Consider the following 13,641-nt stretch of genomic DNA (forward strand, 5'->3'; position numbering starts at 1 on the left):
TTCCATGTGTTATACCTCCAAGCACCATCATAAAAGCAGCCTTCAGTATTTATATTCTGAAATATTATCGGTAATAAATTGATCAACATAATGGAGGGGGATGGTGCAATGGGAAAAATATTGTGCCGGAGGAAAATATTCAGATTACAATAAAATCTAATGGTCAAGATATACTTGTTTTTAAAATCATGTCTTTAAATCATGTTATGCACTCTCCCTAATGACTGGTTATTTCATTAAAATGTGAAGTGGCGTTTTATTTACTGTGTGCCTTAAAGAACAGCTGGCAACAAAAGCAATGATATTATGATGACTTTCTTGTTGATCTTCTAGAATGCGAAACAATGGTTATAATCTCAGTTTATAGATTCCATTGTTCAAAATACAATGTTATGTGGAAAACAAAATTTAGTGAGGGAATATTAGAGCAGCGAGGAAAAAAAGTGAAGACACAAATGACGATGATTGAGAACAGATTTTGTTGCACTTTCAGCACATGTATTGGCAAAACCCACAACATGTACACAAGAACTTCTTTATTCTCAATGTTGTAAAAGTGGAATTGTAATCTAATTCAAAATGGTGCAAAGTGCATTCGAGACAAAGTTTTCAAATCAGTCCAGCAGAAATAGATATTACCACACTGACTAGTTACACAAACTATTTTATTGCATTTTACTTGTGTAAATTATCAAACTTTCTCTTCCAAATTTTAATCTTTTGAAGTTACAAAACAAAAATCAGGTGGGATGGGGAAATGCATAACAATGGAAAATGAAAGGTCACCTCTCTTCAAATGTGTGCAGATTTTACTGAGCCTTTCGTTGTAGTTTCTCATACAGAAAAATGTCTTGATGGGCATCCTCAAATTAATATTCAAAATCATATACAGCTCATTTAATCCAGCATATTTAAATGAGACGAGAGGTACAAAAAAAAACTGAAAGTCAAATTTTCAGCATTCTCTGGATTAGAAAAATTAAATTTAGAACATTCCCCTTGTAAAAATTAGCAATAATCACATCTGATTGCTTTAGTGAGCCAGCTATCCCTATACAACTGCAAATTAATTTAGAATTTTAAAATAGTAACTCAAAATCATGATTTTTGTACATAATCTACATAGATTAAAGCAAAAGCAATTTTAAGAAAGTAATTTTTAAATAATTTCTATATACATGGATATTAATAGACAATACAGAAAAATAGAACAAAATATGCAACTATGCAGTGATTACTGAACATCCCACTAAATGGCTTTTTTATAATTCATAATGGATGAAAGTTTTCAAAGATTAGATTAAGTGTTTGCCACAAAAAATATACCATCTGGCCTTAAGTGAAACCACTAAATATACTAATTTCAGTCTCTGACCAATTGCAAAAGAAATCCTTCTGTGAAGGCATTTTATCTTAGGACAGAAAAACAAGTTGATACCTGAACATGTTTTATTCAGTCTGCAATAATTTCAGTAGTACTTAAAAAGGGAAGAAAGTGCAAAGTTTTTGTCATGCTCTCTAGCAGCAATATCTAAACTTGAGATAGCGCAGTAACATGTAATTGAGTTAAATTTAAATCCTCCAACTCTACCAAGTTAAAGTCACATACAAGGAATGCCTTTCTTAAATACCAGGTTTCTTGAGATTATATATACGTATAACTTAAGTCATTTTAAGTTTGTCTCATGATCTTATCAGATCACATCATTACAACTACCTGTCTGTTCACAAACTGAACCAGTACCAACATATTGAGATACTTCATTAAATGATTCATTAGCTCAAAATAATTTTAATAACCAGCTTATGTAAAATGGGTGCATTATTTATCAGTTACAGACTTACTATTAAAAATTAATTTAATATTCTCTAGTTCAATCTTTTTTTCATAGCTGGTGTTAAAAAAGGTTCTGAAAAGGAGGTAACAAGAGAAGCTTCTAAAAGGGTTCTATTAGTATTTAAGAGATTATGTAGAACTCAGCTGAGCTCATTGTGCCATATTAAACCAATTGGTTCATAACTCAATGCCTATTGTCAACTACTTGCAGCACAACAAGGCTTATTCAAGTAATAGGTGCTCCAAAACAAATAAAGGTACTGTTAAATTTAGAAGTAATTCCCTGCACCATCACAAAATCGCCATTGTCATTCTTGTCTTATTATAAAGAATGCCAATTCCCTGAAGCAGCATGTTGGAAAAGCAGTTTATATACGATGCATACTAAGCATGATTAACCAGTGATCAGAATTAACTAGAAGTTCAGTTAGCAATGATGAATTTCTCTCTACCCGCATTTTGCATATTTAATATTCCTGTTCTCACTGTTGTGGTTAGATTTCAGTTCTGGATCTTAGAAAGGTTGCACTGCAATTCTTCATGGCGTGAAACAAACAGATTTCCAATTATTCTGAGTGTGCTCACTGAACTCCACACTTTGTCGTTCCTGCCCATCACTGTCAAATGACTTCTGGAAGACAGAGAACAGAGGATTGCAAAATTAATGCAAGCTAAAATATGAAATAGAAATATGGAATTTATTTAAAATTTAATTATGGATAATTATGCTCAAATTTGAAATCAGACATTAATCTAATTCATTGTTCAAAGAGCATCATTCAAAACAAATATATTAATTTTCCAAAATCAGAGTTCTTTTGTAGCATCCAGTAAATCACAAATTGAGACCTACACGTACATGGAGATGATAGAACTTGATGGGAGTTATTTCATTATTCCATTATTCGTAAAGCCAGTTTTCTTGCTCCAGAACACTCCCACCACACATGGAGATTTAGTTTGATCATTATTGCTTTATGAACAGAAGTGGAGAGAATGGAACATAGAAATACATCTTCAGCCCATGATGTAGTCATCGCCAATATACAACAACTCTATGATCAATCTAACCCTTACCCCCTTACACAGCTCATAACCCTCCAAGAGGGATGCCTATCTAAGAGTATTTTAAATGCCCTTATCGCATTAGCCTCTGTCACTACCCTGGACGCATTCCAGGTACCCATCACTTCCTGTGTAAAAAAAAAACCTACCTCTGACATCTCCCCTAAACTTTCCTCCCCTATCACCAATGGATGATCTCTGGTATTGCCCACTGCTTCCCTGTGAAAAGATGCTGCTGGCTGTCCACTATTTATACCTTGCATAATCTTACATGCCTCTAACAGGTCGCCTCTCATCCTCCATCGTTCCAAAGAGAAAAGCCTGAGCTCACACTACCTTTCCTCATAAGATATGTTCTCTCAGCCAGGCAGCATCCTGGTAAATCTTCTCTGCACCCTCTCTAATGCTTCCACATCCTTCAAATAATGAGGTGACCAAAGTTAGATACAACACTCCGTGTGGCCTAACAAAGAGTTTTATAGAGCTGTAACATAACCTCACAGCTCTTGTACTCAGTCCCCAAATATAATGAAGGACAGCCCACCATACATCTTCTTAACCACACTATCAACTTGTGCAGCAACTTTGAAAGCTCCATGTATCTGGACCCAAAGATCTCTCTGTTCCTCTGCACTGCAAAGAGTTCTCCCCTAACCCTGTACTACTCTTTCAAGTTTGAAAATAGCTTGAACGAATTAATTGTGACCTGCTGCAAAGATGTGGAGGAGAGAAGAAGTTTAAAGCAGGGATATTTAGATACCCACCAATTTATTTCTGCTATGTTTTAGTACAAATTTTAAATCAAGGGAATTAGTATCTGATGAAAAAAATCCATCCAAGAATAAGTAAGCAAAGTTTAATATAGGCAACTGAACCTAGTAATCATTACAAATAATGAAATACACTATTATCGATGATTTCAGAAAAGTTGCAATAGCACCAAGTCCCTTCCAAACAAATACATATTAATCCCCTCTGCTTTTATAACTAATCCTCACTTGATTCAAAATAATCCACACATTTTAAGGCAAAAAAAAAAATTGCTATTTTCCATCTGGATCAGCCTGATTCCAAAAAACATACTACTGCCATTAGCTTGTAAACAGCAGGACGAATCCCTATTATGCACTAACAAAAGATGTTGGCTTAAAATTTTAAAGATGGAATTCATTTTAATATTCTGGCATGATGAATTGCACAATTAAACAGAATCAGTTGAACTCTATAGGGTGAATGCAAAATAGATAAAATAGAAACTCAACTTTCCTCACCTAAACCCAGCAGCACAATTCTCTATTCCATTCTCCCATATGCGCAGGAGATGGCTCTTCACAAACTGATCCAGCTATTCCAGTAATGGCAGCTACTCATCTCACTTACAAATACCCTCACATCTTTAAAGTCTTTGTTTTTGTAAAACTTACCTAACTTTGTGAAATAACATTTTTGCTAGGTGTGAAGTATTTCAAATGCAAAAGTTCAATTTCCCCTTCGTTCTTCATGATGATTCAACAGTTTTGCCCTTAGGCTGTTTAATCAATTACTTTACAGTTTAAGATTTTTTGATGTGCAGTCAAATCATGCCTTTGCATTATTGATTAAAATACAAGTTAGATTGAAGACTACTTGTCTGTAATGTTCCTTCTACTATAATTTCCCAGTCAGAACCAAGATCTTCTTATCTGCTGCTCCAGAACTGGTGAACCACACTGGCTTGCCATAGACGCAAACACGAGGAAATCTGCAGATGCTGGAATTACAAGCAACGCACATCAAAGTTGCTGCTGAACGCAGCAGGCCAGGCAGCACCTCTAGGAAGAGGTACAGTCGATATATCGGGCCGAGACCGTTCATCAGGACTAACTGAAGGAAGAGTTAGTAAGAGATTTGAAAGTGGGAGGGGGAGGGGGAGATCGAAAATGATAGGAGAAGACAGGAGGGGGAGGGATGGAGCCAAGAGCTGGACAGGTGATTGGCAAAAGGGATATGAGAGGATCATGGGATGGGAGGCCTAGGGAGAAAGAAAAGGGGAGGAGGAAGCCCAGAGGATGGGCAATAATGGATGGGGTATGAGAGGGAGGTGGGGCATTAACGGAACTTAGAGAAGTCTATCCACAGCCTCCTCTACTGTAAAGATTCACCTGTCCAGTTCTTGGACCCATCCCTCCCCCTCCTGTCATTTCGGATCTCCTCCTCCCCCTCCCACTTTCAAATCTCTTACTAACTCTTCCTTCAGTTAGTCCTAACGAAGGGTCTCAGCCCAAAACGTCGACTGTACCTCTTCCTAGAGATGCTGCCTGGCCTGCTGCGTTCACCAGCAACTTTGATGTGTGTGGCTTGCAACAGAGTTCATTTGACAATTATCATTCACACCGTCAAATTTTTCCAAAGCCTCATCAGTTCATAATCATTTAAGCTCCCAACCCTCAAGAAAATTGATTCTTCCAGCTCAGGCTTCCATTCTGAAAGCCCCATTACTGGTCTCATGCAATCATAACAGGCATTATTACCGTGGGGTTAAAAGACGTCATACCTGCTATTTTCTGAGTTTGAATGCCATCTACTTTGGTTGATAACTCCATGGATCCATTTTCCTCAAATGCAATAACTGGATTCACAGGAATTCCAACTTCATCCTGACAATTATTAATGGGTTCTGTAGTTACTCTGGGAGATTTTATTCCAAATGACAGATCAATGTAATCTTCAAAGCTTTCATCCTGCATGGGAATGCCATTCTCTCTGATAATCTTCTGAGCAGAAGAACTATAGAGTTTAAAAAAAAAGGATCTGTCACATACTTTAAGTATATAGATGCTAAGATTCTAGATGATTTGCTGTGATTGTTGATATTTTACACCAATCAACACCATTAAAAAGTTTAACCTGTCAAAATATACACAGACCCAAAAAGTGTTTATTCTGAAAGATGGAACAATGTGACTCGCATTTGTGGAACCTATTTATACACAAGATCATGCTATCAGAAGGAGAATAAAGTAAAAACTGCAGATTCTGGAAATCTGAGATAATTACGTAACATACTTGAAAAATTCAGCAGGTGCGGTAGGTTCTGTGAAAAAAGAAATAGTTAAAGTTTCATGTCAAAGGAACTTCATCAGAACTGAGAAAGAATGAAAACATGGCTGCCACAGACAACTGGGGAAGGCAAAGGGTGGAACAATATAAATATCTGTACGGGGAAGCAATGTAACCACTGAATGGACACTTCTTTGTCTCTAAACTGTGCATGAGATCATTGAACAGATAATCAAAATTAGTAATAAGATGCTGGTATAATCTTTTTTTATTTAAATATTTGGCCTGCAACTCAGGGCTGTCTGGAATTTTCCAGCTATGGTTCAATGTATTTTGTGTTGCAGGAATTTATGCTGTTCTAACTATTGTGCTAAACTGTTAAATGATATTTTCTCCAAATTTCTGTGGAGTTTTTTTTTTAAAGGTGCAACTTCAACAATAGAAGTCCAGGAGTGCTAGAAAAAACTGAACAACCTCCTTTAACCCACTGTGTAATTTCACCGGAACTTAATTCTTCCCTAAAGACCAAGCAAAAAACATGCAGTTAATAAGTGAAACCAAATGTCAACATAGCCCTTTTACAATTTCTATAATCAAAATAGATTCTGATATGGTAACTTATGAAATCATAATACCTTTCTCCATATAGTTTAAGGTAGCCATACTAGCGTAACAGTTAGTGCCACGAACTTCAGCACCAGAGATCACAGACTGCGGTTCAATTCCCACTGCTGTATGTAAAGATATTGTATGTCCTCCCTGGGATCGTGTGGGTTTCCTCCGGATGCTCCAGTTTTCTCCAGTATTCCTGGGCATCAGCATCTCAGATGACCAATTTGGGCCTAACCCATTGAAGCAACCAAGGTGGTGGCATGCCAGAGGCTCTACTTCATAAAGAGTTTCGGCAGATTTGCTATGCTATCAGAGACTTGCAAATTTCTAAAATACAGTGAAGAGCATGCTAACTGTTTGCATCGCAGTCTGGTACAGAACCTCCAATGGTCAGGACTGCAAGGGACAGCAAGAGGCTGCAAAGGACTGTAGACCCATCATAGGCACAACCATCTCAACCACTGAGGGCATCGTCAAGAGGCAGTGCCTCAAGGTGGCATCTATCATCATGGACCCTCACAGTCTGAGACATGTACTCATCTCGTTTCTATCAAAAGGGAGGAGGTACAGAAGTGCGAAGCCCCACGCTCAACATTTTACTTTGTTCCCTTCAGCCATCAGATTTCTGACCTTGTTATTCCTTTTGCACTTTTATTTATTTTTGTAATTTCTAGATTTTTATGTCTGTACTGTACTGCCACAGAACAAATATCACATGTTAATGATAATAAATCTGACTGCTTCTGTTAGGTTACAAATTACTTAAATCTGTGGCACAGAAAATCATGACTTAAATTCAGGCATGTTTACAACTTCAAACCTAAAATTGGAATGGTGATAAGTACAGTATTATATAGTTGGTGTCTAGGAGATCAAATATAAAATGTTAAGGATTAACTCTAACAGCTGTGGTGCTCCTGGCAAAAAGTACATTGTCTGGGTAGTTGTTTGAGGGGGCCACTTATGTTTCTAAGCTCATCAACACTCATTTTATATTGTTCTTAATATAGTATAAGCATTGCAAATTGTTTCACACAAGTACTATAAAACAGAAAACAATTACTGCTGAGGGACAATAGGACAGCTGATCAAGAGCTTTGTCAAAAATTGTTTTAAGCTTAATCTTAAAGGAGGAAATAGTAGTAAAGATGAAAGAGATTCTAAGGGAGGGAATTGCAGAAATATACTTCTTAGTAAAGAAACAGCAACCAATAATGGATTAGGCATCCTCTAAAGTCCATTGAAAACAATGGATATTTAAAAAACACCAAATACTGATTAACCAGAATCCAATACAGGTCAGCGAGCAATGGTTAATGGATTAAGAAATGAGTGAACAGGTTTATGGAGTGTATAACTAAAGGTGCCCATGAGAAGACTGGAACAATCAGATCGGTGGATAACAGAAACTTGGATGGGATCTTCGGGGCAAATAAAATGAGGTACAATAATTATCATATTTATCGAGGGACAGTTTATCTGTGTGGATGGCATACTATTTTGCATGCCATCCATACAGATCATTTCATTACATCGATACATTACGTTAGTACATGCGAAAACAACAGAATTCAGAATAAAGTGATACAGTTACATAAAGCATAGTGTGCACTGACAATAAGGTGCAAGGCATGACGAGGGAGATTGTGAAGTCAAAAGTCCATCTCAGCATACAAAAAGTTAATTCAAAAAGAAGTGGAGGTCAGTAGATTTAGTGACAACATAGGTACATGATCTAAAAATTAACCTGTAATGAAATATGACACCAATTGTCCAGTTTGGTTTCAGACAGAATGGAATAGGTAAACAGAAAAACAGAAATTTTTTTATGAGTGAATAAAGAATGATGAGGCAGGATCAATGGAGCAGAATAAGAGTCGTCACTTTAAGCTGAAACCTTCATTGTGACTGCTGACACTAGGATGTTATGTAGGTAATTAAAATGTATTGAGGCGACAGCATGATCACTGTGATGATCACTTTCGTAACAATGTATTATTCCAGAAACATCTTAGGTTGCGAGAAGTGTAGGAATACAAACAGAAATCAAGGCCAAACATAAAGAACGAAATGCTTAATGAGTGAAATGGAAAGAAAAAGGGCTGAGTCACTCTCATAAACATTGTACTTCTATGCCTAAATGCCACAAAAAGGTAATCAACAAGGTCACACAAAATCAAGCAGTTTTAGTAAGAAAGGACTCCTATTCACAAGTAGCAATGAGCTTAACATCTATACAATCCTCTAGCATCATAAATCACTGGAGTACAATAGCCTAGTGATCAAATTAATAAGCCTGAATTTTGGACCACCGATTCAGAAACAAATTTGAGTTCTTCTATGACAACTGAGGGACTCCAAAACAAGTAACAAGTAACAAAATAAATTTGGAACGTAAACTAATTTTAGTAACAAAAATGATTTAGTTGCCCAAAAAATCCGTTTGGCTCATTTATGTTCTTCAGGGATGCAAAACTACTACACTTAACCCAGTTTGACCTAAGCCTAACAACGAATGTGGAAAATAAAATCTTGGCATTTCCAGTGAAGTTCACATTCCAGAATAAAAAAAATACAAATGAGTAGCAGGATGATTAATAAATAATCCTAACATGAAAGTCTAGTATGGGCTACATCACCTAAATAGTTAAAGAGTGAAAGCATGCACACAAGGTATCCCAAGTGATGGAATGAATGAATATAAGTGATGGAATGAATGAATACAAGTGACCAAAATGAAAGGTGGTCAGATTTTTCCAGTGATTCTTATATTTTTACTGATGCGAGAGCTCAAATTAGCAAACCAATTTACCCATCCGATCATCCAGTTTATACATCCTTTTAGTATATTATAGTACAAAACTTAGCTATTTTTAAATATAAAAAAACTAATTTGAGAATTAGTACTGCTCTTACCATTCTTCATCTGTTTGAGATTGATCTGCAAACTCTTCATTATTGCCCATTTCTTGAATTACTGACTGCTCATTGGTTTCTTCCTCAGGGAGCACTGCCACTGCTTTTGTTTCAGTTATGAAATCAGGGTTCTGGTTGGTTGCTGGAATATAAAGTAAAGACATCTTATTAACTACAATAAGAAAGGACCACACATAAAAGTTGCTGGTGAACGCGATAAGAAAGGACCAAGTAAGTTTTACCTACAATAGTATAATGCAGCACCTTGGAGGCAGAAAGAAGATTATATATAATTAATACAGTTTGTACTTGGAGCACAAAATCCTTCGGGCATAAATGGTCCAACACTAGGAATTATGCTGTACACCATTCTCTTCCCACTCCAACAATCAACATCCCTAGAATTTTAAGACATCTTTAGGCTGCCTGACTGACTTTTCCCAAATGAATTACATAGAGCCCTATCAATAAATGGGAACAACTACTGATCCAAATCACTTACCATGAACTTTCAAAGTCAAAAATTCTAAGAGATCATTGACATGATTCATCACAATCATCTGGATAAAATGCAAAATTCCATCCATTTAGAAGAATGAGGTCAAAATGATTGATCTCCTAAGCGGGGTTTATGAATTCCTGTGAGATATCCAGCTACACTTAGGAAACATGGAAATCTCCAGCACAGAAATTAATTTGGCAAAATTTTTCTCACAAGAAAATTTTGCCCAGTTGTTTCACATAATACTTAGTCACAATTTAATCCTTCCATTGACATTGACAATCTTAGCCATTTGAATGTTAATAGAAAACTTTATGATAAATACTGGGATGCTAGGTCAAAGGATACTGTGGAATTTCATGAACAGTAAAGATGCTTAGAATGCTTTTTGATTCTGGAAACTGCAGGTCAGCAGCAGCCATGGGCAGAAAAAAAAACTGACATTTGATAAAGGACATTTCACCTGAAGCACTGATTTTGGTTTGCTCCCCATGGACTGCATTACCCTGCTTAGTGTTTTATGCATTTTTCTCTTTCTGATTCATTGGGCGATAGCCATACTGAATTGCAAAAGTGATAAAATAGATTCAAGATTTTTAAATTACTTAAATAAGATGGAGTGGCACGGAGGGTCAGTAATAAAATTAAATTAAAAGAAAAGTCAGTGAGATGCAGTTGTAAGAAGGATTACCAATGAGCTAGTTAATTCTGTGCCTAATCTGGTGATAGCAAATGCATACTTGTTTCTGGCTGTGTAATTGATTTACAATGCGTTGTAACTGAATACTGAATAAAGGGAAACACAAATTCCTTGAGCAAAAGACAAACTGCTGGAGGAACTCAGGTTCAAGTAGCATCTGTGGGTACAAAAGATGGTTGATGTTTTGAATCAAGACCGCTGTCCTGATGATGTTTTGGGTTGAGCCCTGCATCAGGACAGAAGTTTCAATCCAGAAAAGATCAACCATCCATTTACCTCTACAGATGATGCCTAACCTGGTAAATTCCTCCAGCAGTTTGCTTTTTGCTCTAGATTCCTACAGTAACTCCTTTAGATATTCTGTTGAAGGAATTTTTAATGCCAAATCTTTACAATGTCTCATTAACAATACCGGAGCAGTTTTGTTTATTTCAACAGACACACTGATACGAGAACAATGACAACTACACTCAGATCATAATATAGAGCCCAAGTACATAACCATACAACAATGCAATTTTAGTGTTTCAACATTACCTTCATCAAGTATTGTTTGTGCAAGATCTTCCCCATTTCTCTGTTCTGTAGAACTTAATTCATTATCCTTCTGTTAGAAGAAAAGAACTTAAGTATGAACCAAAACTGTAAATGAAGTAACACAAACATTGTCGGTTATGTGGAGGATACCTTTTCAGGAGTGTTGGACCTTCTTGTTCTTTGCATAATTTGCTCAAGTCTCTGGAAAATACACATTCAATAAACACAGTAAATACTTTATTTAAGAAACTGTTTGTTTCAATGCAGCATTATATTTTAAATTAGTACCTAAAGAAAAGCAAGTGACACATGATAAAGTGCTGTTTAAAAATTATTTCAAAGGACTTCACTATTCAGCCAATTACAGTGAACTGTGGTATTTCTTCAGTAAAGTGCTTTTAGTTTAAACTCATTTTAAAGTTTTTTTCTCCCTTCTCAAATAAATGATTAAAATTTATTTAAATCTTACATCCATCCCACAAGATGAGAGAGTGAAACTCTTTGTATTATGACTCCATTGTAATGTACAGATATGTGAATTTAAAAGTCTAATGGCTTGTAGAAAGAAGCTGTCCCGCAGTCAGTTGGTCCTGGCTTTAACGCTGTGGTACCGTTTGCCAAACGGAAGCAGCTATAACAGTCTACGGTTGGGGTTACCCAAAGATTGTTTTGTAAAATTAGATAATTATTCACTTCAGGTAGCAGAAAATAAACCACTTAAAAACAAGTAAAATTTTCATATGTTTCACTGATAATTTGAATATATTTTACCCCTTCACCAATGAAAATAATTTATCACTGGTGTTCTTTAAACCATTTCAAATTTGTTACCTGTATTCAATTACTAAAGTGTTTCTGTTCCATTGGAAGTAGACCCCACCACCATTCCCTAAATTCTGCTTAAGATTATATCTTTTATGAAGGATAATGTAGTGAATCCTATCTGTATCTATTGTATGGCACTTTTTCAATTGGATGACTAGAACTGTTCTCAATATTCAAACTATTGCAGTCAGTGTTTATAGAATTTAATTGAGGTGGCATAGAAAATGTCATTTTACAGTCATTCCTACATGCTTAATAACTGCAACGAGCATGACTTTTTCCATCTGGTTTGCAAGGGAACATGCATAAACTTTACTAAACTTCAATGTATCTACAGGCATTGGGGTAAAAAAAAATGCACAGGCCAAATAATTTAAAAGACAGCCTGAAGAGTTTGCCAAGATTCACCATGAATCATCTACAGCTTTGACTAACTTCTATAGACGTGTGCTGGAGAATGTATTGACTGGTTGCATTACAGCCTTGAATACGGAAACACCAAAGCCATTGAATGGAAATCCTACAAATAGTAGTAGATATAGCCCAGTCCATCACAGGTAGGAGAGAGGGAACGTCAACAATTTCATGCCTTACAAGGTGCAGATTGGAAGTCTGTGTGGGGCACCACTCCTCGCACAGACACTAGAGCAATGAATAGTTAAGTGATGTGCTCAAGGACACAAACACACTGCCACAGCGAGGCTTAAACTAGCGACCTTCAGATCACTAGACGAACACCTTAACCACCTGGCCACGTGCCCATCACAGGTAAAGCCCTCCCTACCACTGAGCACATCTATGTGGAACATTTTGCAGGAAAGCTGCATCCACCATCAGGAACCCCACCACCCAGGTCATGCTTTCTTTCTTGCTGCTGCCAATAGGAAGGTACAGGAGGCTTGGGACTCACACCACGAGGTTCAGGTACCAGAGGGGATAACTTCACTCAAATTCACTTGCCCCAACACTGAGCTGTTCTCACAACCCAAGTACTCACTTTCAAGGACTCGTCATCTCACATTCTTTATATTCTATTGTTCACTTATTTATTATTAATTTTTAATTTTGTATTTGCACAGTTTGCTGTCTTGTGCACACTGGTTGTTCAACCTGTTGGTATGTTCTTTCACTGATTCTATTATTATTAGATTTATTGAGTATGCCTGCTAGAAAATGAATCTCAGGGTTGTACATGGTGACATCTATGTACTTTGATAATAAATTTACTTTGAACTTTTGAGGGAAAGAAACTTGCAAGTCAGCATTCATTCACGTGCTGACTTGAAAGATGATTCAGGATTCAAGTTTGTTTAATTTAATTTACAGTATTCAAATGTAAAGGAGAATGAAAATATTGTTACTCTGGATCCGAAGAAGCATAAAGAAACACAACAATAATGAAAAAAAAAGAAAATGCAATAGACATATATACACAAGATAATTTATATACATGGATCATATGTACATAAACTGATGCTAGATACAGAAGTGTCCATACATAAACAATTAGGTCGTGGTAGTGGGGTAGATGTGTTAATGTTTGGGGAAAGTAACTTTCTGAGTATGGCATGGATGCTACAAAGCCTCCTCTCTGATGGGTGTGGGACA

General features: G+C 36.4%; 1 protein-coding gene across 2 annotated transcripts in view; it reads right to left on the minus strand.

Moving 5' to 3' along the window:
- Positions 1 to 497: 497 nt before the first annotated feature.
- The window catches only part of map7b (microtubule-associated protein 7b), a 190,138-nt gene continuing 176,994 nt past the window's right edge, over positions 498 to 13,641 (minus strand). Inside the window, exons 14-18 of one of the 2 annotated variants that reach the window (XM_063040442.1) lie at positions 11,359 to 11,409; positions 11,209 to 11,278; positions 9,470 to 9,611; positions 5,436 to 5,668; positions 498 to 2,468 (exon numbers count right to left, since the gene is read on the minus strand). In XM_063040442.1, the coding sequence (XP_062896512.1) occupies positions 2,458 to 2,468; positions 5,436 to 5,668; positions 9,470 to 9,611; positions 11,209 to 11,278; positions 11,359 to 11,409 (507 nt within the window). In that variant the 3' untranslated portion in view covers positions 498 to 2,457. The remainder of the gene's footprint in view (positions 2,469 to 5,435; positions 5,669 to 9,469; positions 9,612 to 11,208; positions 11,279 to 11,358; positions 11,410 to 13,641) is intronic. The other variant, XM_063040441.1, reaches the window with a different exon arrangement.

Source organism: Mobula hypostoma, chromosome 2 (assembly GCF_963921235.1).
Source record: "Mobula hypostoma chromosome 2, sMobHyp1.1, whole genome shotgun sequence".
Classification (NCBI taxonomy): Eukaryota; Metazoa; Chordata; class Chondrichthyes; order Myliobatiformes; family Myliobatidae; genus Mobula; species Mobula hypostoma.